The 24,828-nt window shown below is 44.3% G+C and overlaps 1 protein-coding gene across 3 annotated transcripts in view; it reads right to left on the bottom strand.

The window, feature by feature from the left end:
- Window positions 1–24,828, bottom strand: part of CLEC16A (C-type lectin domain containing 16A) — a 215,959-nt gene that overhangs the window by 179,830 nt on the left and 11,301 nt on the right. For all 3 annotated transcript variants that reach the window (XM_028145526.2, XM_054714725.1, XM_028145530.2), the window contains exons 2-8: window positions 21,836–21,964; window positions 18,327–18,460; window positions 12,345–12,493; window positions 9,434–9,539; window positions 7,357–7,480; window positions 4,270–4,444; window positions 2,712–2,765 (exon numbers count right to left, since the gene is read on the bottom strand). In XM_028145526.2, coding sequence (XP_028001327.2) covers window positions 2,712–2,765; window positions 4,270–4,444; window positions 7,357–7,480; window positions 9,434–9,539; window positions 12,345–12,493; window positions 18,327–18,460; window positions 21,836–21,964 — 871 coding nt within the window. The remainder of the gene's footprint in view (window positions 1–2,711; window positions 2,766–4,269; window positions 4,445–7,356; window positions 7,481–9,433; window positions 9,540–12,344; window positions 12,494–18,326; window positions 18,461–21,835; window positions 21,965–24,828) is intronic.

The raw sequence follows: 24,828 nt of genomic DNA, 5'->3' as shown, positions 1-24,828 counted from the left end.
GGTGTAGCACAGTGTAGGGTTATCTACTATTTGTATATAAAAAGGGTGTGTGCACACATTTGTATTTGTTTTTATGTATATACATGGAACAAGGTTTCAAACCTCGGCACTAATGTCAGGCCATAACCCTATATTGTGGGGCTGTCCTGCGCATTGTAGGATATCTGGCAGCATCTCTGGTCTCTACCCACTAGATGCCAGTAGCACTCCCCACCCCAGTTATGACAACCAGAAACATCTCCAGACATTGCCAAACATCCCCTGTGGGGAGAAAGGTTTTGAAATCACTCCCAGTTGAGAACCCCTGGTAGAGAACATTTCTGGAAGGACAGAGGAAAACCCTGTAACTATAGTTGTCTCCAGGGATAAAAATCAGGGGGCTGAACAAAACTAGAAAAGAAACTTGGTTTTTACCTATCTGAACTTTTTAACTTAAAAAAATTTTTTTAAGTGAACACACACACACACACACATACACACATATATTAAAGGCAGAAACTGAAACACCAGCTGCCTTTGGGCAGTGGAACTGGGTGCCTGGAGGGTCAGGGTTCAGAGAGAGACCCCTCCCTACATGTCACTTTGTATTGTTTGAATAGGGTGAATATACTGTTAAATAAAATAAATACAATTCAAATTAAAGGTACAGGCAGAATAACCAAATGTAGTACCTACCTACTTACCTAAAAAACACACACAGAAACATACAAAACATGTTTACTATCATAGAGACTACATAGTATGATCACATGAATTTACCCATGTCCGGGGCTCTGGCAGGCATTCAACCTTAGCAATGATGATGATGAGGTAGGTAAGTTTTCTCACCTTCACATGGCCAAATTATTCCCACATTTAACTACAAAACAAATCCCAATCACTGAGTTCATTCATTCCACAAATACCTACTGTGCACCTTATGTGAATGTGACCTTAATGATCATTTCGTTGTTCTTTCAGTCAGTCCACATTCAGTGAGTGCCTAACGAAGGGCCCACTGGACAAGAGTCACCTGATTCCCACCTGTGGACCCACCCAGGGCTCATTCCTTCCTGAGCTCTGGATGAAGAAAAACAAGTAAGCGGAGAGCCAGTCGCTGCATGGCGTGTGGAAGTGTTTGCGGGCCAGACTTGAAAAGCGGGCGGGCCTACCTGCACCACACTCTCCTTACCAGTGGCAGTGTAGTTCCAGCAGGACAGAATCCTGTCATACTAAATTAATGTTGTTAATGTGAATTTTCTTGGTTTTGTGGCTGTGCTTGTAAAATAATTGGTAAGGATGATCTGATGTAAGGCTTAAGAACATGGGGTTTATACCTGCTTCAAGGTTTTCACACACTTAGGCAACATTATGATAAAGCTAAATGAAAACACAGGGGAGGAAGGGCTCTGTTACTCACATTGAGGTACACCAGATTACAAGCTGTGCTTTTTGTGTGTTACTGAAACAAGTAATTAGGTGTCTGAGCTGCTGGTCCTTCACTAAGAAACAGGAGGAAAGGGATTCTCAGAGTAAAGGGGTGGTCTGACCCCTCACTCCTTGGAGGAGACCCTGCCCGTGCAAGGCTCCAACAGCTGAAGCATCCTGAGGGTGTGTTCCGTGAGATTCCTGTGGCTGAGCATCTGGCCTGCTCGGGTCCTGCCAGACTCCCAGAATCCCAAGCGGAGATGCTGGCGGATTTGTAATGAGGTGGTGGAAAAAGCTGCCAGGAGAGGCTGGGGTTTGCACTGAGCTCTGTTTCACAGAGGGGCATTCAGAAGGAGTGAGCAGCAGTGCAGAGCTCCAAGCAAACAGAGTCCCCGAACAAGACACTAGGAGTGAACAGTGAGCAGGCCACTGCAGATCCCGATTGGCTGAGTCGCTGGGAGGAGGCCGGGTCTGCATCTCTCTCCTCAGGCCAATGGGAGACAGCCCCACCTCAAACTCAAAATGGCCCAGGGACCAAGTTAGAAGGACGTTCTCTCAGCAAAGCAAACAAATGCCTGTGCCATTTGCAGAAGTGAGAACAGAGCTCTGGTCAAACATTTGACTACTTGACAGTCTAATGAGATGGCCTGAAAGTCTGGACTGCTTGTAATAAAAATATTTTTAAAGTTATGTAACTGGGTCACCATGGAGTTTTTCCCTTCTTGTAAATATTACATAATTACGAGAAGGAAACACACTTAAGGGGGGGGGAGGCAGACAAATTGGCTTAAGATGCAAATCTGGGAACTGAGGCTGCTACAAGATACCTTCCAGAAGGTAATCTGGGAACTAGAACCATGACAAAAGCCTTTAAAAACAGCCTCATTAGTGGAAGTCTATTAAACCGGGGTCGCTGTGTGTCTGCACACAATAGTCTTGCAGTTTGGGGCTTATTTCAAAATGCCATGAATAAAACCCAGACAGTCCACATTTCCAGGGTATTTAGAACACTCCTTGGTTGTTTTGGAAACCTCAATCCTCATGGTAAAACTCAACTACCTAAGTGCCAGGTTAGATTTATTTTTCATTTCTTGTTAAATTTCCATCCACTACCATGAAGAAGATACTGACACCTCTACTCGGTGTCTAGAAAATAGAACCCCCATTTATTTTATTACCTTATTTCAAGATGGGGGACACTGAGAGAGAAGATAGGGCAATGTGATCTGGAAAATTTCTGAGGGGCAGCAGCTTTCCAAGGTCCCCTACATGTGGTGGGGAAATAGGCAAATGACCAAACATACCTGCGACAGAAGATAGAGCGAAACCGGCAGGCTGATTTTGGGCCGTTCTCCACCCTTGAATATTGAGGGGAAACAGAGAGAAGTCCAGGTCACACAAGTGAGTGGCACAAAATACATGCAGCCAAAAGCCATCTGTCTGGAGAAGAGGCACCCTGTCCCCTAATCTCCTCCAGGACCCTGAGTTATTCTGGCCTGGCGCTAGCTAGTCAAAAGTCCACTCTGCAAAAGAAATTCACAACCAAATCCCATTCGATACCATTTGCAAGACTCTGATTTTTCCACCTGAAAAATCTTTCATCATTAGTCACGGATTAGAGGTTGGACCCAAAAGAAGAACTGGCTCCTTAAATTACCAAGAATGTTAATTTTTCCCAGCTGGGACATGGAGAGCCCAAGTCCCAGCCTGCCAGGAAAGCCCCCACCCTCCTCCCCAGGGCCCTATTCTCAGGAAGAGCTTTTAAAATGGGGCAGGAAGACTTGGGTACTACAGCCTCTGAAAAGCCTCTCCTTTGCACTGAGCCTCACCGAGCTCCACCAACCCTGAGAGGATCTTCAGGACCCTCATTTTGCTCAAGGAGGTTAACTGCTTTGTCCAAGGTCACAGAGTAAGGAAAGGGAAGAGACAGAATTTAAACCCAGGTCTGAAAAAGCCACTTCCCATACTTTCTCTCTGCCTCCCAGAGCTGCCTCTGCTAGTCTTGGTTAGGGTTGCAATTTTCTTCCATTTACTTATTTTTAGTAAGAATCTCCATCTTCTACCTCCAAAAAGAAAGCTGCACCCCTGTGAGACACATCTGGCTTTGTCCCACGTCCTGCTGAGGCCTCTGCCTCTTAACTCTGGGAGGGACTGGGCAGAATGCCTCCACTCCCTGAAGCAGCATTTCTCATGGGGGAAGCAGAGTACTACCAGCTCAGAATTTCCAGGGGGCAGGAGGGGGCAGGTTAAATATGGAGATTTCTGGTCCATCCCAGACCCACTGGACCAGCATCCCTGAAAAGGGGGGACACCTGAGGATGTGCACTTTTAATAGGCATTCTCCCCACGAGGGACTCTGAGCCTGCTAACTGGGGACAGTCATTGCCCTGGGAGCTTTTCCTAAGTGCGTTCCATCCCTTCATGTCCATTCTGTGAAAGTTTTGTGGCTGGCTGGATCTTCTCCAAATCGATTAACCCTGGCAACTACCAGAAAAAGTTACCAAGGATGAGAACACCACAAGAGAAGGATGCACAGAAGCCAAAAACCTAAATTCATAGAGGTTTCCTGTTTCATTCTGATGTCAGTATTCTTTTCTCATTCACTTTTATAGTTTTTACAATCTACCCCCTTCACACACACACACTCCTTCCTCCCTCCTTTCTCCTTCTCCCTCTCCCCTCCCCCTACTTCCAGTAAATAAGAGGAAAGGAAAAGAAAACCAGTGTGCTTTGAAAGGGATCTCTCGCAGGCTCAAAGCTATGGCCCCTTACAAAGCTCAGCCCTATTCAAGGTGACTGTCCCTCCCTCCTTCTGAAGACCTGAAGCCCGCAAGAGCAATGGGGCCAGGCCCCCAGCCTCACCTTGTCCTGGTTCTCCAGTGAGTACACGTAGAGGGGTAGGAAGAGTCTGTTGAGCAGGTGGTCCGTGAGCACGTCATTGAGGAACTCACAGTTGATGATCAGGATGTCATTAAGATAGTGCAGGTGGTCCAGGTGCTCAGCCACCAGGTCACTCAGTTTTCCTCGATTCCGGTGCCTGCCAATAAAAATGACCACCTCAGTCTGGAATCCGAAGCTCAGAGCCCTTGGGCCTAGATCAATGGCCTGAGACTTAGGTCACTGGGTGCACTCATTCATACAGCAAATAACTGAATTCGTTTCAAGAAACATCTATCCTGCCCTACCATGGGGTACACAAAGGGAAAAGGGCCTAGTCCACTCTAATGTATTGATTTTAGGGGACTCCTCGGGTACCTCACCCTCTGGGGGCCCCACCATAACTCACCCCCACCACCACCACCCACCACAACCACAAAAAAAGATGGATAAATAGCAAAAAACCAGCTAAGCTCTTGGCAAGCCATTTCACAAGAGTAGCCACTAGCCAATGTGGCAAGTTCCCCTCGCTCCCACGATAAGCGGTATTAATGGAGCAATAAATCCTTGCTAATTAAAATGCTCTAGGAGTTCGAAGAGAAAAGCAGGCCTCAGCAGCTGCGTGGGACCCACTGGCCCTGACCTTATGTGGGACAGAGCACAAGGACATGACATGCCACGTCGGGCCCCAGCAGGTCTCTATCTCCTTGCAGTGAAGCAATAGCATGCTGGTTGGCCCCATGGGTGAGTCAGTCTCAACCTCACAAAGGATGGCAGAGCTCCGAAAATAGCTGGTGGGCTCATTTTCCCCACCCCTAAAGTGGTATCTGTTGCAAAAAGTAATCTAGATAGAGTAAGACATTTTGTTTGTATTATGGGTATTCCTCAAGGAATAGATGGCCATTTTAGAAGAAAGAAAATTAAAGAAGAAAATATAAGCAAAAAAACAAAAGAAAAAAACAAAAGCAAAGTCTCCTCTAGCTCCACCACTAACAGATGATATTTTTGGACTTGTGTCCCTGTTTCTCCACATTTCTGTCTCCCATAGTCACACTTAAAAGGCAGGTGTTGTATTCTATCCATCTAACCATCTCTACTTTAAAATCGAGATCAATTTTGCTTCTTTTATATATCTTTCGGTAATCATCCTTTATTATACTTTAATAATAAGATATGTAGTCAGTATTTATGCCAAATACATGTTGTAAAGCATAATCGTATAATGAGTACCTATGGGCCCACAGCCCACCTGAGACCTAGAACATTTATACACCTTTCACAAGCTTTACCCCACTTAAGATACTGTGGAAATTTTTCTTCTGCAGGATACTTAATGCTCTTTACTTTTTAAACCTTTACTTTAAAAAAACTCTTAGCAAAGCAATATATGCAGATGGGTTTAAAAATCAAACAGTACTGATAAGCTGATAAAAAAAAAAAAAGTAGCAGCTCCTGGCCCAACTTCCCCCACCCCTGCCTACTCTCCACAGGAGGTGCTTTTTAACTTTTAGTTGTTTCTGTGGATCGTTCCTCCTGTATTCCTATAAAATCTGAGAGAACCTCTATTTTGTGACTGAGCCGCTATGCATAATGTTATGCATTATGTTATGACAGAACCCTTTGTGCTCCCTCCGCTCCTTCCCCCCAACAGTCATTGGCAATTGATGTTGACATTATCACAGCCATTCACTGCAGAGACAGAGGACTAGGGGTTCATTTCCTTCCTTGTATAACCTGTTCTCTCTGGAGTTAACTGCCTCCTTACATTTCATATCTACACCTGCTCATGTCCATATGAAACTGCCCCATCAGATTTGCCTTCCACCTTTCCTTGCTTTTTTTTTTTTAAGTTTTAATTTAAGTTCATTATTGTTTAAAGTATTACATATTTCACCTTTTCCCCCATTGACCTCTCCCCTACCGCTCCCACCCCTCCTTGCTTCTTTGTCAACAAGAGATCTACTAAGCTCTCTCTCTAGTCCCCTCCCCCTAGAGGACCTCCTTCCAGAGTCCCCTTATCGCCCTGACCCCTTCTGGGTGTGCCTCTCACTAGTCTGTGCAAAGCTGTCACTCTGGGACAGTGGTTCTCAACTGACAGCAATCTTAAAGGAGACATTTGGCAATGTCTGGAGACATGTTTGGCTGTCACAACTGCAAAAGGAGTGCTACTGGCATCTAGTGGGTAGAGGCCACGGATGCTGCTAAACAGCTTACAATGCACAGGACAGCCCCACAACAGAAAATTAGCTACTTCAAGAGACCAAGAGTCCCGGGTTGGAGAAATCTTTCTCTGGAATTTCTATTCATTACTCTAGGGCCCAAATTACCATCTTCATCTTTAAAAAAAAAAACCACAAACAAAAACAGATACATTGAGATATAATTCATATACAGTAAAATTTGCCCATTTAAATCACAAAATTTAATGGGTTTAGTGTATTTGTAAAGTTATCCAAGCATCATCACAATCAATTTGAGAACGTTTTTTTATCCCCTCCCCTCAAAAAAGACCTATACTCATAGCCAGTTACTTCCCAATTCCCCCATAAAGCCCCTGCCTCCAGTCCTACAAAACACTAATCTACTCTCTGTCTCTATGGATTTGCCTATTCTGGACATTTCATATAAATGCAATTATACAATACGTGGTCCTTTGTGTCTGGCTTCTTTCACTGAGCATAATGCATTTCAGGTTCATCCATGGTGCAGCATGTATGAGTGCTTCATTCCTTTTCATTGCCGAATACTAGTTCAGTGTATGCAAATGCATTTTGTTTATTCATTCACCAGCTGACAGATCACTTTCATCTTTTTACCAGCTGCCTATCACGCATCTACAGGTGTACTGAATTTACTAACCCTCATCCTCTCTGGAAGGTATCTGGGTTGTCTCCAGTTTTCCACTATTATAAAAAGTAGACAGGTGGGTGGAACCTTTCAGAGTATGGAAGTCCATATTATGCCTATCCATAAGCAAGTAAGTTTTGTTCTAATGTGTATTTTCCTCGATGAAAAGGAAATTCTCCCCTAATCACTCTGTCTACCTAACAAGTATCCCACAAGGTCACTTACTCCTCATCAGTCTGCACACAGTTATCAAGTTCGATCACGTGGCTCCCGATGAACCAGACCAAATTGGAGAAGTAAGGGACAGCAGTTTTATCTCTGATATAATGTAGCATGGCCTGGTTATCCACTGGGAAAATTCACAAAAGAAGAGAAAAAAAGAGTCAAGCTACCAAAAATAACTTGGGGGAGATTAAAAAAAAAAAAAAGAAACCATAATGAAAAAGTCAGCTACTATTATCTGAATCTTTTCTGTTTTCCCTGAAAATACTTGAAAATGGTTATTTTATTCATAAAACTATACTTGTTAAGGCAGTTCTTACGCTATTTTTATGATTAATAAAATTAATTGAGTTCAACTTTAATAGTGCATTAGAAAGCCTACTTATCAGTGGTGTGTTTAGCTAGACTACAATGAAAGCTACATTCTTAAGCAAGTTTTCTGTGTATACATGTAATGATAAGTTAAGAAAGCGAAAAACCAGAGGTTAATAACTTACATGACACTGGAATAAGGAACACGGGACTCGTCATTGAAGGAAAGGCAAAAAACAGACAACGGTTAACAGGGTTAGGAACTGGGATGGTGAGACAGCTGCTCAGAGGGAGAGAGCTAGGGCAGGAGGCATCTAAACTGAAAGACACAGGTTAGAAGAGAACAAGAGAAAACAGGTAACAGGAGGCAGCAGAATTGCAGCCTGGAGCAGGTCGCAAACTCAGAAGCCAGGCTGGCAGATGACTCAGTGAGTGAAGCCAGCAGGCCTGGCCAGTGAACTGGGGAGCATGATCGCAAAGGAGGCAACTGCTCCTCAGCACAGGTTCACCACCACCCTGCAGTACTGTGAGCCCAGAACAGCCAAATCTACATTTTCAAGTCAAAAATCCAGATTATTACCCAAGATCTTCTAATGTTTAAATACTGGCAACTATAGTCCTGGCTGGTGTCGCTCAGTGGTTAGAGTGTTGGCCTATGCACTGAAGGGTCACAAGTTCAATACGCACCAAAGGGTCACAGGGCATGTATCTGGGTTGCAGGGTTGACCCCCAGCCCCCGTCAAGGCCCTTGCAGGAGGCAACCAATCGATGTGTCTCTCTCACATCAATGTTTTTCTCTCTCCCTCCCCTCCCCTTCCACCCCTCCTTTCTACTGTGTCTGAAAATCAATGGAAAAAATATCCTTGGGTGAGGATTAAAAAATATATATATACTGACAACTATATAATTTTTCAAAAAATATCTAAGCCAATTAAAACCTGTCTGAGGGCTGGATTCATCTAACCAGGCCCTCATATTTTGACCTCTGGATAGGCCCCACTGAGCTCTTAGAAAAGCTCTTCAATTTAACACAATCCCAGAGCTAGGCTGGAGTGAGTCCCGGAGGAGCTCTCGCCCCTCCCAATTAGGATCACCTCAAGTAACAACATCCTAATTTGTGAAGGTCAAAGCCCTTTGGTTCCAGAGAAACAGTCCTAGCATCAGTGTGGTGATTACAAGGAAAATAACAAGATGGCATTACCCTGAGGGTCAATTCCGGGTGGGGGATGGGGAGGGGATTTGTGTGCAGCCAGCCTTTGTGCTGGTTTGGGCAGGGAGCTGTGGTAGCCTTTCTCCTGGAGGCAATGATTTGGGTATTAAGTTCATCTTGAAAGAAAGGAGGGCTTTGCAGCAGGCTGAGAATACAATATTGCCCCCTGCTGTTCATGATGTGAAATGCTTTTATACATGATTTAAAGATAACATACCCCCTGGAAGTATATCTTTTAGGCCAAAACAAAAAATTTAAATTAACATTTAAAAGATAACTCTGCTTTATCTAATTATCACATGACCACTCAAAGTCCCACATGTGCCTCTCTTAGGACACTACTACTTCTGTGTTAGCACTAAGGTAACTTACATGACACTGGAATAAGGGACAAAACTGCGTATGCAGGGAAAAGACAGTGGTACAAAATTTTTTAAGGGGCCAGCTAAATGTTCAATGCCTACAAGCCCTTTGTGAGACAAGCAACCACAGCTATAGTAAATGAGCTCCTGAGAGGGAGCGCTAGCTGCCAAAGCAGAAATCATAAGGAAAACTTACCTTTGTAGACGTTCAACGTGATGGTTCTTACAGCAATTCTAACCATGCTTTCAGGGTGATTGAAAAATTTGATGGCTTCTGTGTACAGGGCAAAGTCATTAGTGTGCTAAAACAAAAGAAGTACCAAAAAGGAGTTACCAACCCATAAGAAAGGCCTGCCCCCACCCCAGCTTTCTGAATCCTATCACAGACATCAGTCAAAGACCCCCAAAAATATTACCAACATGGACGTTAAGCCGATGGTTCACTCCCAATGGGGAATGTGGGAAGGAATGGAGAAGGGAGATCATGGAATAGAAAATGGTCCAGACCCAGGCTAATGATCTGTTCTACCACTTCTTAGCTATGTGATGTAATATTTCTAAGCCTCTATTTCTTCATCTAGAAAATGGGGATAATAATTCCCACTTCATAACTGCCAGGAATAAATGAGGTTACTTCTAACACAATGCTAACTCCAGCACCTGACACTTAAAAAGTACTCAGTAGTAATGCTGGTTATTAGATGCTGCTAAAAAAAAAAAGGCAAATGTCAAGTTTTCCTCTATTTGGAAATACTAAAAGTGTATACAATATCATGGAGGAGGAGGGTCTTAGGAATATTCTGACATTAAAAAGGGATCAGAACAGACAAAACAGTTCAGGACCACAGAACTCCACTGAAGAGGGCCTAGGAGAGAAAGGTGGCGTACTCGGCTACCGTCTTCTGGCCACTTCTCCCACAGGCTCCAGAGCCAACTGAGGAGCACTCACGGCAGTGAGGGAGTGGGGACGAGGCCACCTCCAGCGAGGTGACAAGTGTCTAACAAGAAAAACACGACTTTGAGCACTAGAAGTCAAGTGTACAGTTAACAATTTGGAAGCTACTGTACTGGCCCACATAAAAGAGGAAACCAAGCCCATCTCAACAATGAGACTCCCACCACCCCTCTGATGACCAGCAGGATCTTCTTCCAGAAGCATCACTCTGGCCCCAGAATCCCAGTGCCCTGCCCTCTTAGCTGGGTGCACAGAAGCCCAGGTGCACCTGAGTGGAGGGATAGTGTTTCTCCCTCTGATCTGAACTTTGGAGGTGGGTTTTCTTCCACCCGGAAGAGCCCCTCAGAGAATGCTAATGTCATCTTAGTGGTCTCTAAACATGTTTATTGAGCACCTACTATGTGGTAGGTACTGGGCCACACAATGTTGATTTTTCAAATTGCCACAGTTAGTGTGATTGGCAGTTAGTATTCTTCCCTTTGAGGCCAGCTCTTCCCCACTACCAATCTAGACAACAAAACCAAGGTTCAGGCCACTGTTGCCGCATCATATGGAAATAGCTAGATGGACTCTGCTCAAACTCAAAGGCTATGTTTGGGACTATGATCTGACTTTAGACATGAGGCTTCACAGCATATGTAACCACCAATCAGAAGACACCTGCCGTGCAAACAGCAAGTGGTTGTGTGATAGCTGGCCTCCAAGATGGCCCAATGATCCTGACCTCCCGTATTCACACACTTATGTCGTCCTCTCCGACACTGAATCAGGCTCTCTTTACGGCCTAAAGAATACGGCAAAAGTGATGGTGTGTGACTTCTGAGGATGGGTCATAAAATGTATTCCAGGTTGCCTTGGTATCTTGGATCACTCATTCTAGGGGAAGCCAGCACCAACTGGTCAGCCGTATGAGCAAGCCACCCTGGAAACATAAATTCCAACCCTAATTCCAGCCTTCAGATAATGCCGCGTCACGAGATATCAAGCCAGAAATGCTCTGCCAGGCCACCCCAAATTCTAGACATACTGTGTGATAAATGTGACACAATTCTGACCAGAGAGACATGAGAGGAAGCCTGCTGGGAGGCTTCTGGAAAAGAAGGTTTTTGGAAGTTAAAGAGACCAAAAAGGAAAGTGATCTCATCAGGCTTTTCAGCAGTGGCATGTGAGCATGTGAGGTTTGGAGCTGCTGCAGCCGTTCTGAGATCATGAGGGTTGCGCCTGAGGAAAGATGCCAACTGTATGGCTAGCAGAGCAGGAAGATGGAAAAGGTTAGCCACAGGATGAACCAGCCCAGGACAGCTGGCATCTGTACCTTTTGGTATGAGATAAATTGACTTTATTGTTCAAGCTACTTTTAATTGTGAGAACAATAGCAATTTATTTATTTAAATTTTTAGTAATTCTCCCAAGGATTACTAGAGATGTTAACTTCTAAAGAACAGCAATAACACATGGCTGGTGTGGCTCAATGGTTGAGCGTCAACCTATGAACCAGGAGATGATGGTTAGATTCCCAGTCAGGGTACATGCCTGGGTTGCGGGCTCGATCCCCAGTGGGGAGTGTGCAGGAGGCAGCCTGTCGGTGATTCTCGCTCATATTGATGGGTTTTTTTTTCTCTCTCTCTCTGAAATCAATAAAAAAAATCTATATACTTTTAACAGAATAGCTACGACTTTAGGGAGCCAGGTACATACTAAGTGCTTTGCGGGCATCATCTCATTTAATTCAATCCCTGTAAAAACCCTACAAGGTATATATTATCATCCCCATCTCTCAGAGGAAGAAACGGAGGCTTAGAGGACTGGGACTTCTCTAAGGTCACACAGCAGGGTAGTGGCAAAACTGGGTCTGACTGGACTTCCTGTTTTCCCCACAGGGTAACACCACCCCCAAGTCAACTTCCATGCACTTCTCCCTGCCAAGTATACCGCTCTCAGTTTGCAATAATTGAATTTTACATAAGAAACGGAAAGGTAATTTATCAAATTAAAAAATGTAAGCATGCCAAGGCCAAGCAGTGTTGCTATGGAAATGAGAAAGAACAAGCACATAAGTGCTTTGTAAACAGACAGGAGGCCTCCCAGACAGAAGGTGCTGCTCTGACCAGCTGGCTTTGCATCCAAATGCACCTCCCCGGCAGTCACTTACCTCATTGTAAAAAAAATGGACAGTGTGGTTGTTGAGTTTTAACGAAAGTGTTTTCAGGAATGATATATAATATGCCATAATCTCTTCATCGGAAAAGTCAAACTTATGGACAATGATAGAATTTACATAATTATTAGAGAGCAAATAATCTAGAGGGAGAAAAACAAAACAAAAGAACAGGTTAATTCGTGCTGGAGGATAGACAAGTAGAGAAAGTCAGGTAACAAGCAGATGACCATATGAATATACACAAACCAGTCAACTTTCTGCGTGGGTGGGGTTAAACAAGCTAACAGAGAGCACCTTAACCTTTAGCCATCAAAGAAATCAGCCACTACGCGTAGTTACCAGAAAGTTCAAAAGCAATGCCAGAGAAAAGCCCGGGGTACCCCACCCTCCCACACCAAGCAGAAAAGAACCCTTGAACATTTTCTTCATTGCCGGCACAATTCAACACAGAGCTGGGAGTGGGACAAATGAGTTGGTGCGTGGGCATTTCACCACCTACGGATGAGGGAAAAAAGCACTGTATTTTATAAAAAGCTTCCCCATTTTGCCCTCAAAAGTCACCCCATCATCCTGAATGCCACAAAGGGCCTCACACAAATGTTGTTGTTCTTTCTCCCTATATAGCTTTTATAGCTTTTCATAAAAGCCACTTTATGCTGAACCTCTACTACATGCCCAGCATCAGGCTGAATGCTTTACACTGTAACTGTCACAACGATACTGCAGAGTAGGTCTCATTCTTCCCATTTTGCAGATGAGTAAAAAAAAGCTCAGAGCGGTTGATTAATTTGCCCCAAGAAACAGAAAGTTGCAGAGGTGGAACTCGAACCAAGGTCCCATGTCAAAGCCTGTGTTAATATCATCACTAATGGGGGTCAACAATGATGAGGGCCTGGAGGCACTGGGGCCAACTGAAGAACAGCTACCCTCTCGAAGCTCCCAACTCCTGGCCCCTTCAGAAATGCAGGTTCAGCATGGTGAGAGCTCCCAATTATGCAAAGGAAGCTGGGTAACACAGATTTTAATGCTGCATCTCCTGAATGTGCAATGTTGGCCACTAGATTGGCTGTTTTTTAAAGCTGTGCTGGCCTGAAACACAAGTCTGTAGACCAGCTGTGGCCCATGGGCCTCTATAGTTCGTGACCTTGGCATTGGGCCCTCCTCTTAAGTCCTCACCAGCCACCCTTCAAAGCAGGCTCTGCTGTATCCTGTCTGTCCTCTGGGCTGCCAGCTTGTGAGCTCTGCACCACCCCAGCTGCTTCCCCACAAATGGTTAAAGGCAGAACACAATCAACACCTGCACCTACAGGCAGACACACAAGGCAGGAGAGTGGAGTGGCTCAGAGTGTGGTCCTCGGAGTAGCAGCACGGCATCACCCAGAGCTAGTCAGACATGCTGGATCCTGGGCCCATTCCTGACCCCACTCACATCTCTGGGGGTAGGCCTGGCACTCTGTGTTAAGAAACCCTACAGGGCTTCCCATCATCTCGTGTGTGAGACACTGGGTTAAACATGGACTTGGATCCACACTGCCTCTGCCACATCCTAGCTGGGTGACCTTGAGCAAACCGCCTACCCTCACCACTCCCCAGTCTTCTTGTTTGAAAACTAAAATAACAATACCTTCCTCACGGGGCTGTTCTGAGAATTAAAGATAATACACAAAAAGCACTAAGAACAGTGAGAGACACAAAGTAAGCACTCAATAATGTTAGCTGCCATTACTTATTACTTTCATTTGGAGATTCATAGTCTCCACCACCATATTCCCAGGACTGAACACAGTTGCTCTTAGGTGAGTCGAAAATAAACCATTAAGCTATTTGGTGCCAAAGAGGTACCTATCTTAGGCCAAAGTATTACTGAAAAGACTGTTTGGAATCACCAAACACAATATAAAGAGCCAGCCAGGAGCCCAGGGCCACGAGAGGCTATGGCAGGGGCCACAGCTGGGTCCTCCTCAGAAGCCAGCTCTCCGGAGAAGCCACTGCATTCAATGCACACGGGGTATTCTGGCTGCACAGACAGGCCACGAAGTCTGTAATCTTAGAACGGTTGTCAAAATTTCTTGATCAAACAATAACTGAGGCAGATATTGGCGCCTGCTCCAAGAGAGGAAGCAGTGTGTCTGGGGTGAGGGCCCAAGAATCTGACTGTGTTTAAAAATGAGGTACACATTCCACAAATGTGTACGGCTTGATATATGTGGAAATGCACATATATAGGAATAGTAAGTACATGTACCTGTGAACTGATATATACACACTTCACAAATCTTAGGTGTCTAGCTGGATGAATTTTTGCAAATAAGCACCACCCAGACCAGACATAGCATATGTCCAGCTCCCCAGAAAGTCCCCATGACCTTGTCCAGTCATTACCCCCTCTCCAAAGACAACCCCTAGTCTGACTTCCATCATTAACTGGCTTTGCCTGTTCTTGAACTTCATAGGCATGGAATCATACAGTATGCACGCTTCTTGTCTGGCGTCTTTCATCATATCTGAGAATTAGTCATGTTGCTGCACCTAGTGGTAACAGTTCATTCCTTTTTTTCCTTTTGCAAAGTATTCCATGCTTTGAACAGTTTGCAATCTACCCGCCTAGAATCTTGACAAGCACTGCAGGTGATACTAATGGCTAGGGTACTTCTTTTTCATTCTGCCATTCTGGCTATCGATGGGGAAAAATGAGCTGGCAGGAGAAGGGACAGTTGAGATGTCATGGTGAGCTTCGTTGTGACTGGTTAGTGGCTTCCGGGCCACCAGAGGTGCAGACACTAATGCTGGTAGCTTCAGACTTGCAACGTGAGCCTATGGGCTACATTCTCGAGGTGGAAAAGCCACATGCTCCAATCATTACAGCAGGGACTTTTCCAGGGCCTCCACAAAATGACTCTGTGGGTGGTGGGGACCAGCATGGGGGCAGCGGAAGGGCCTCTATTATTCGGCTGGAATTTTTTCTCCTACCCCCTCACTGTGTGGCTTGACTTTCTGTGGTATCCTTTTATAATAAACCCAGGAGTCTATAAGTAATCTCAGTCTCTCAGCCTTATGTCACTTAGGTCACCAAAATCAACAGCCAACAGGTGCCCCTGTGATATGGCTGCTTGTAATAGTGAAAATCTGGAAACCACCTAAATGCCTATGGTCAAGTTAAGTAAGTTATGGCCCAGCAAATGCAGCTCTTGAACCAAACTACGTAAGGTTGCATGGACAGGCAATCAGAAGGTTTAAGATACACTGGTAGGTTGGGGAAAAATAAAACAAACAGCAAAATGGTATCTGACTGAACTGTAGGGTGAGATTCTACAGGACTATTGCTTACTATATTTTGTAATGTTTGATTTTTTAAAAAATATATGTTTTTATTTATTTCAGAGAGAGGAAGGGAGAGGGAGAGAGATAGAAACATCAATGATAAGAGAGAATCATCGATTGGCTGGCTGCCTCCTGCATGTCTCCCACTGGGGATCGAGCCCGCAACTTGGGCATGTGACCCGACCAGGAACTGAACCATGATCTCCTGGTTCATGGGTCGACGCCCAACCACTGAGCCACACCGGCTAGGATGAAATATTTGATTTTTTTTTTTTTTTGGTTGTTGCTTTATAATGAGGACATTTTCTTTGCATAATTAGAAAATAAAAATAAAAGCAAAATTCATCTATCCTCTTACCCCCATAAATCCAAGTTCTATACAAAGAAAGTGACTTCTCCACTTTGGCAGGCTTATAAAAGTACTCTGGTGAAATTCCCATAAAGCTGGAGGCATTTGCCTGGGTTTCTTACAGCAGGGCACCCTTTTTAGACACAGTACATGAAAAGTCATCTAATCCAGGAACCCCAGAATTTTAATTGTCCCAACTCCTATCTTTAATGAGTAGCCTGGGCTTAGAAAGGGTCACCACAGAACAGACATTTGGAAGGAATGCTATATTTCATAATAAAACCAACTCTTCTGGACACTTCCATCTATCTGCCAGACCCAGTACTATGCTCTGCAAACACACTATCACATTTAATCCTCAAACCACTCCATTTCCCAGGTACTAGGATTATCTCCACTGCAGCTTGGAGAGTTCACTCCCTGGAGCACACTGGGGGAATATGTGGCAGAACCAGCCTGGGGCCTAGATGGGTCTGAGTCCAGGGCCTGCACCACCGAGCTGGGTCTTGCCCTCTCGGAATTCTCAGAAATCACACAATTCATATCCAGTGTAACAAAAGCTGATAACAAGAGAACACTTAGGGAGAGTCAACTCACATTCATCTTGAAGCAGTAGCACCATCTACTGGTCGCTTCTGAGAGTCACCATTCAATTGCTCTTCCTTACATCCTCCTTCCCCAAAGGAATGCTAATGACACTATCACTACTCCCTTCTACCCAACAGAAACTATTTTCAAACTTATCTTGGGGATCTAGAGCCTGCCTCTGATGTAGACATTCAGTCACTTGTCTTCTTTTCCTTACTTACTACGGGTAGGGCCTAGGGCTTGGTGTGGTCACCTTGGATAAGACAGGTAGCGGTCAAGCATGGAGGAGCTAACAGTGTTTCTCACCCTCAGCACTGTTGACATTGTGGGCTATAAAATCCTTTTGCTGTGGGGCTGTCCTGTGCATTGTAAGATGTTTAGTCGAATCCCTGGTCTCCACCCATGAGATACCAGTAGCAGCACACATCTCCCCCAACCTCCACCATCTTTACAACCAAGAGTGTCTCTGGACATTGACAAATGTCTGCTGGTAGCACATCACCCTCAATTAAGAACCATAGAGATAACTTACCTGGATTGAACCCCTTCTCAATTTTGGCCTTGCTAGAGCTGTCACCTGGGCCAGTGACTCAAACTCTCTGAGCATTAAATGAGGGCAGCAACAGCTCCTGCCTCTCCGGGGAGGTTTAGATGAAGAACCATGGGCTTAGGGGCAGGGAATAAGCTCTGAGTCATACAGGTGCCAGTCGGGCAGGTGCCAAAGCCCACACCCTGCATGCTTTGTGGCTGAGTTCTTCCTCCCAGGCTACTTCCAATGCTTATTCTATTGGCTGATTTGACTCCAACTCCTTAGTAATAAATTATAAACAAGAAATGCCAATGCCCCAGAATCACTCAGCAGTAGAGACTCTCCCTTAGCCATTCAAAGCACCACCAAGCAGGGATAAACATGATGTTATGGACTGAAATGTGTCCTCAAAATCCCTATGTTGAAGCCCTAACCCCCAATGTGACTGTTTTGGATACAGGGCCTTAAGGAGGTGATTAAGGCTAAATGAGGTCATAGGATAGGGCCCTAATCCAATAAGCCTGGTATCCTTATAAGAAAAGAGACAGCCCTGGTCGGTGTTGTACAGTGGTTAGAGTGCCGGCCACACACACTGAAGGATCGAAGGTTCAATTCCTGGTCAAGGGCCCATACCTGGGTTGCACGTTCAATCCCTGGCCCAGGTTGGGTGTGTGTGAAACATCGATGTTTCTTTCTCTCTCTCTCTCTCTCTCTCTCTCTCTCTCTCTCTCTCTCTCTCTCTCTCTCCTCTCTCTCTCTCCTCTCTCCCTCTCTCCCTCTCTCCCTCCCTCCACTTCCCTACTACTCTTTCTAAAAAATCAATGGAAAAAAATCCTCAAATGAGGATTAACAAAAAAGGAAAGAAAAGGAAGAAACACCAGAACTCGTGGTGTGTGCACACAGAAGAAAGATCATATGAGGACACAATGAGAAGGCAGTCATCTGCAAACTGGGAAAAGAGGCCTCACCAGAAGCCACCACTGAAGGCATATCTTGGATTTCCAGCCTCCAGAAAATAAATTTCTCTTGTCTAAGCCACTCAGTCTGGGGTACTTTGTCACAGCAGCCCAAGCACACTAAGATATATAGCAAACACAGACATTTGAGAAACAACACAAAAATCATGCCAAATTACACGCTGCCAACTCTCAGCAGTGCAGAGGCAGGTGTCAATGATTGTCCTTACACAGTGAGGTCTCGTGACTGATATTCTCAAAGAGGATGTTCAAGGTCTGCAACAGCTGAACGCACACATAGCGGCCTGATTTCTGCCGCAGGATGTTCAAGAAGAAAACAAACATATTCTTCTCCAGGAAGAAGCTGGGGAGAGAATGGGAAAACGTCAGTGGTTTGTTTCCACAGATAGAAATCCAAATCATCCTCTGGTTCCATGCTTAGCACACGTGCGCCCCCCAGCCCCCAAAGGCATTTGCAGAGCAGCCAGACCATGCCATCTGCACAGCCTTAGCTTCCATGCTATCCATCCAGCTCCCACGATGCTAGACAGGCAACTGCAACCTTCCCAGCTCTCTTCTCAGAAGGCAAGAACAGTGCTGATTCTGGAAGCAGTGAACTACTAGATTTCTGACAGAATGAGAAAGATCTTTACCTACTAAATGATTACATAGTAATCTGTGTTTGAAACTTGGTAAGCAAGATATTTGGTAAGCAAATATTTTATATCCTTCCTTTTTCTTACTAAGCCTCTTTCCTTTGCTCTCCATGTCTTTGAGTGTTAAACAACAATGGGATATAAAGGGTTTTGGTTTCCAAATTGTCAGGTTTGTCGTTTCCATGTCTGGGGGGAAAGAACGGGAAGGAAATAGAAGATGCTACCATGGTGGTAGGACCCTAGCCAGTCCCCAAGTCCACATTTGCCTTTCTTGTTCTGGACAGGACTTGGTCTGTACGCAGCCTGGGGCACTGACATTTAGGAGTACATGTTGGTTTGTTTAGTCTTGAAAAGGAGACAGAACCCCCTAATGCTTTTCTTTAAAGAAAGAAAGTGATGTTTCTAGTTATGTGTTCTCTGAGTTCAAGCTAAGAGCAGATAACCTCTCATTTGGGGTACTCCGAATAAATCGCTGCAGTAACATGTGTCTGCTGGTTGACTTAGTTTTAGTAGCTCTTTCCCCTCCACTGTCAGTTCCACAGTAGCAGGACTGTGGGCTGCATAACCTCTGTTTGAATCCATGAAAGGGTAAATGAATGAATAAATTACCTTAAAAAAAGACCCCTAAAATCTTTTCCAACTCTGATTCTGGGAGCCATTCACATGGACCCCCAGAATATTCCTAACATTTGACCTATTTTGTTTATCTTGTCTATCAAGGATCACCCAACAAGCTCACTGCAGCATAATGATAACCAAGTTGGGAACTTATTAAAATGCCTGTAGATTTTGCCCAGAGATCTATCCCCTAAAACCAGCATGAAGTCCAAGGGCCTGGATTTTTAAAAACACCCTGGAGGAGTACAGAGGGGGCTCCTTGGAAAAATGACTAATTCTAGGGCTGGGGCAGAAAAAAATAAAAAATGAACCTGGAGCATCTTAAAGTACCAGAAAGTAAGGAAGTGCTCAAAAACAAAAGGATGGGGGCGTGTCAAAGGACACAGGAACCAATCTGAAGGAGCTTCCAAAGCTGGAACCAATTCAGCAACAAAACAAATAACACTGTATTGGATTATAATCCAAAGTATAAAGTAAATATCCATGCATTCATATTGATATAAATAAATGATTGAATAAATACATAAATGGGAAGAAACAAATCTTCCATGCAGAACTTCAAATAGTGTATGTAGATACTACCCCCTTACAGAAGGTGGAGCTTAATTCCCATGCTCCTAGGCGGGATAGGTACGCCTAAAACTGTCAAGGTCATGAAAAATCAAGGAAGACTAAGAAACTGTCACAGAGCAGAGGAGAGTGGGGAAATGTAACAACTGAATGCACTGTGGGAGCCTGGATTGGGAGTCTAGATTGGGATTCTAGAGCAAAAAGAGGATATTAATGGAAAATCTGGCAAAATCCAAATCAAGTTTGGAGTTTATTTAATAGTTAGGTACCAATGTCAACTACTCAGATTTGACAAATGCACTTTGGTAATCTAAGATGTTAACAATGGAGGAAACGGGGGCGGGGGGGGGGGGAGGTGGCAGATGGGAACTTTCTGTACTATCTTTATAACTTTTCTGTAAATCTAAAATTACTCCAAAATAAAAATATGTATTAAAAACAAATTCTCTTGGGAACTCTGTTAGGCAGCCACGTAAGAATCCCTGGGCCTCGGGGAGTTTTCTAAGCTGACAAATGGACTAAGGAGGACAGTTTCTAAGCTTTAACCCAAGGGTCTCTTTCATTTCCAAAAACAGATACCAACCAACCAATTCTCCATGGAACCTTAAAGAAAGCTAAGTCCCGTTTATAAGCAACGCCTCACTCTATTACTCCGATTATCCTTTGGGGATTATGGCCAGTGTCACAGGTTTGCGTTTTTACACGTAGCTTTATTTAAATAACCTTACCGATGAAAACATAGAGCTATCCAGAAAATCAGGATATCTAATAAGAAGCCATGTTAGAAATGGAATACCTTTTTTTTTTAATGGTCTTAAAAATGGCCTCAATACTTATAATTGAGATTATTTTATATAAAAATAAAATCTATCTGGTGGTTGTCATAATCCAAATTCTTCTGTACTCAGACACTGAGACAGATCTATTGGGGAAGTAGCCTTTGCTTTTTTTTTTTTAATTTAAATTTTTTATTGTTGAAAGTGTTACATATGTCTCCTTTCCCCATTCCCTGACCTCTCCCTGCCCACTCTGGCCCCCCAGCACATGCCCTCACCCCTCTATTGTCTGTGTCCATTGGTTATGCTTATATACATGCATACAAGTCCTTTGGTTGATCTCTTAGCCACCCCACCCAACCTTCCCCTGCCTTCCCTCTGAGGTTTGCCGGGCTATTCGATGCTTCTATGTCTCTGTATCTATTTTTGTTCATCAGTTTATGTTGTTCATTATATTCTACAAATGAGAATAACCATCCAATAGGGACACCTTTATTTTATTTTATTATGAACTGCTAACATTTCTTAATACCTAGGCTATACCAGGCACTAGACAGGGAACTCTCTCTCTTTTAAAGATGAGGAAACTGAGGCTGACCTAAGCTTGCTCATCTAGAAAGTATGAGAACAAGGGACAAAGCCCTCCATGGGCTCTGGTAGGAGGCACTGCTTCAATGCTTACCAGCTGTGTGACCGAGCACATAAATGGGACAAGGCCATTACCCTGGAGTCACTGGGAGACGTAGGGGGATTATCTCATCAAGAGCTCAGCACCGTGCCTGGCCCATCAGTAAACACAGTAAATGTTTGCTCTTAGTCTCTCCCCCAGTTCACTTAGAGTCTAACTACCTAGGACACTGTTTCCTTCCTTGGGGGTGATCATCAGACACTACTGGAAAAATTACCCATGATATTTTCAGATTTTCTAGAGACTCATCTCCATACTTCCCCATTTTCAGCTGTGGTGTTTCAGGACATTTTATATAGATAGAGGAACAGATATCCGTGCAAGACCAAATTGGCTTCAAATTCTGACATCATCTGAATGACTCATGATATGCATTCCGAAACATATTCAAAGGAAGATGAAAAAAATTTTAAAACATTAGAAACGCTTACTCAAACACAGAGCTGTCATTCTGATCTCCCCAAATCAGGATCTCGGTGATGGAACGGATGGTCTCCACTAGCAGGTTCCGGTTCTGTTCTGTGACTGTGGTGTTCTTGGTCAAAACGTGGTACAAATACCTGAGAGAAAGGAAAGAATAGTGAAGATTACCAACTGAAATGAAAGCCAGGCTCAATGACCATGAGTGACATTTGGGGGACAATATGGCTGTGCTTATTCACATCCACTTAGCACAACTGCCATTCAGTTGAGACAGAAGTTATCATTCAGGAAAAATGGCAGACACTTCTTTGAAGCATTAAGTAACCAGGGACACACCAACCCCAACTGAGGTAAGAGAATTGTCAAGTCCTTGAAGACAGCCATCTCAAACTTGAGTGTGTAAGATAATCACCTGGAGAACTGGATAAAACGGGGGTATGGAAGCCCACCCGGAGATTCAGATTCAGGGGGACCGAGGGAAGAGCAGGCATTGGCCTTTTTCACACACTCCCCAGGTCATTCTGATGCTAGTGGAGCAAGTGGAGACACGTGGCTCAGGTCTGACTGCTCAACATAAGACCTGCATGAGGTGTTGTCATAGCTTAGGGGGGTGGGTCCCAAAGCCAGCGCCTGGGTAAAAATCATGTGCAATCACAAGATTACCCTTGGATTGCTCACAATTCCCTTAAAGTTCAGATCGCCCATCAGAATTGATGGCTCACACAAAGTGGGTTACTTGCAGGACACTGATCTTATGTGCTGAGTGCAGATTGTTGGAAATCACAAAGTCAAGTAGGCTTGAGACTATGGCACTATATTTCACCCACCCAAATGGTCCTAAATGGTCCTGGAAGGCCCATGCTGCTCCAGACCTATGCCAGCTGCTGGGGCAGAGACAGGAAGGCTCAGGTCCATCCTCGAAGCCCTCTGCCAGTGGTGAGGGCAACTGAATCACTGAGGCCAGTGCTGAGCAGTGTTGGACCCAGAAGCCTGGTCAGATGCCCTGGGGCTGCCACCTGACACAACTTTTAAGAGATGGCATCTTTAGGACCCACAGACTGAGGTAACGAGCTGTATGGGAGCCTCAGACTTGGGAAGGCAAAGGGAATACCAAGAGTCACCTCTTGGTTTCTTTTATGGCCCCCTTCAGTTAGGGGTGGGGGCTAGTCAGAGCAAGAAGGAAAAGATTAAATAGGATCGTCCCATCAAAAAAATCTCTAAAAATGTGTAAGATATAAAAGACAGATTCTTTCAGAGGGCACAATAAAGAGCAATCTACTACTTAAGGGGGCTGTGTTTTAATTTAAAATCACATGCAACTTCTATGCAGTAACCAAAATAGCCCTCGGAAAACAGAAATCTCCACCACCTATGTCCAAATCTATAGGCAGGGCTACAGACGGGAGCAGAAGCTAGTTTTCCTCAGGGATAAGGTAACTCCACGGCACTGTTTCAGCCTAGGATGAATCACCAGGGCACTCGTAAATCTCTATGTTCATGTCACCTTGACTCATCTTCTCCAAGTCAAAGAGCAGAGTTTTTCAAATTGCGGTTCACGGGCCTCCTGCATCAGAATACCTAAGTTGCAGATTCTAGTTCCCCATCCCGGATCCACAGAACTGACTCCTGGGTGTGGTACATGACGCTGAGTCAGCGCTGAGTCCTGGTGACCCTATGAATAAGTGAAGTTCATAATGTCCTGTCCTCAACAGCCCTGCTCAGCAACTATAGACTCATGCCTACAGCTTCTTTTATGGAGTCAGTCTGTCTCTTTAGTCTTTCTCTTTTCCTGCTGCCTTCTATTTTTCCCAGCATTATTGTCTTTTCCAAAGAACCCTGCTTTCTCATGATGTCCCTGCGGAAGAAGAGCTTTAGTTTTGTCATTTTTTGCCTCCAGCAATGTTTCAGGCTTAATGTGCTCCAGGATCCACTTGTTCATCTTTCTGGAGGTCCAGGGTATCTGTAGAACTCTCAACACCATATTTCCAATCAGTCATTTTCCTATCAGTCTTCTTCACTGCCCAACTTTCACATCGGTACCTAATAATTGGGAATATGAGGGTGTGGATCTTAACCTTGGTCTCTAATGACATATCTTTGTGGTGATCCTCCCTAATTCTTCCATTGCTGCCCTTCTGAGTCTCAGCCTTCTTGAGTTCTTGGCTACAGTCCCCATTTTAATTGATATTTGAACAAAGTAAGCAAAATCTTTAACAATTTCAATATCTTCACTATGTTAAAGTTGTGTGTTACTTCTGTAGTCATGATTTTATGTTAAAGTTGTGTATTTCTTCTGTAGTCATGATTTTATGTTAAAGTTGTGTATTTCTTCTGTTGTCATGAGTTTTGTCTTCTTGATGTTCAAATGCAAGTCCTGCTTTGGCACTTTCTTCTCACTTTCATTAGAAGTCATTTCAAACCATTGCTACTTTCTGCCGTAAGATGGTGTCATCTGCATATCTAAAGTTATTGCTAATTCTTTCACCAATTTTCATTCCTCCTTCCTCTGAGTCTAGCCCAGTTTTTAGTATGATATGTTCTATGTACAGATTAAACAGGGAGATAAAATTCACCCAACCTGTCACTTTTGCCTATAGGAAACCATTCTGTCTCTCTCTACTCTGTCCTGACAATGGCTTCCTGCCCACAATACAGGTTACACAACAGGACAATCAAATGCTAAGGCACACCTGTTTCTTTCAGAGCAACCCACAGACTCCCAAGTGGAGAACCCCAAATCTGCATTTTGAATGAGCTTACACTAAAGTTTCAGAGTCATTGCATCACTCACACGATGGCCATCAATGACACTTTCCATGCAGCCCACAGCATACCCATTCCCTGCCATGATAGGCACTATTGGTGCCAGGGGAGAGGCAGATTCTCCCACTCTGGTGTTTCCTTGTGTATAGAGGATGACATCCATTAAGGATCAGAGAGTAAAATCTTTAGAACCAGCCCTGACTTCTATTCACTGTGCCTGGAATGCCCTTGCTGCCCT

Source organism: Eptesicus fuscus, chromosome 4 (genome assembly GCF_027574615.1).
Source record: "Eptesicus fuscus isolate TK198812 chromosome 4, DD_ASM_mEF_20220401, whole genome shotgun sequence".
Lineage (NCBI taxonomy): Eukaryota > Metazoa > Chordata > Mammalia > Chiroptera > Vespertilionidae > Eptesicus > Eptesicus fuscus.
This window is presented reverse-complemented; position numbering and strand designations above follow the sequence as displayed.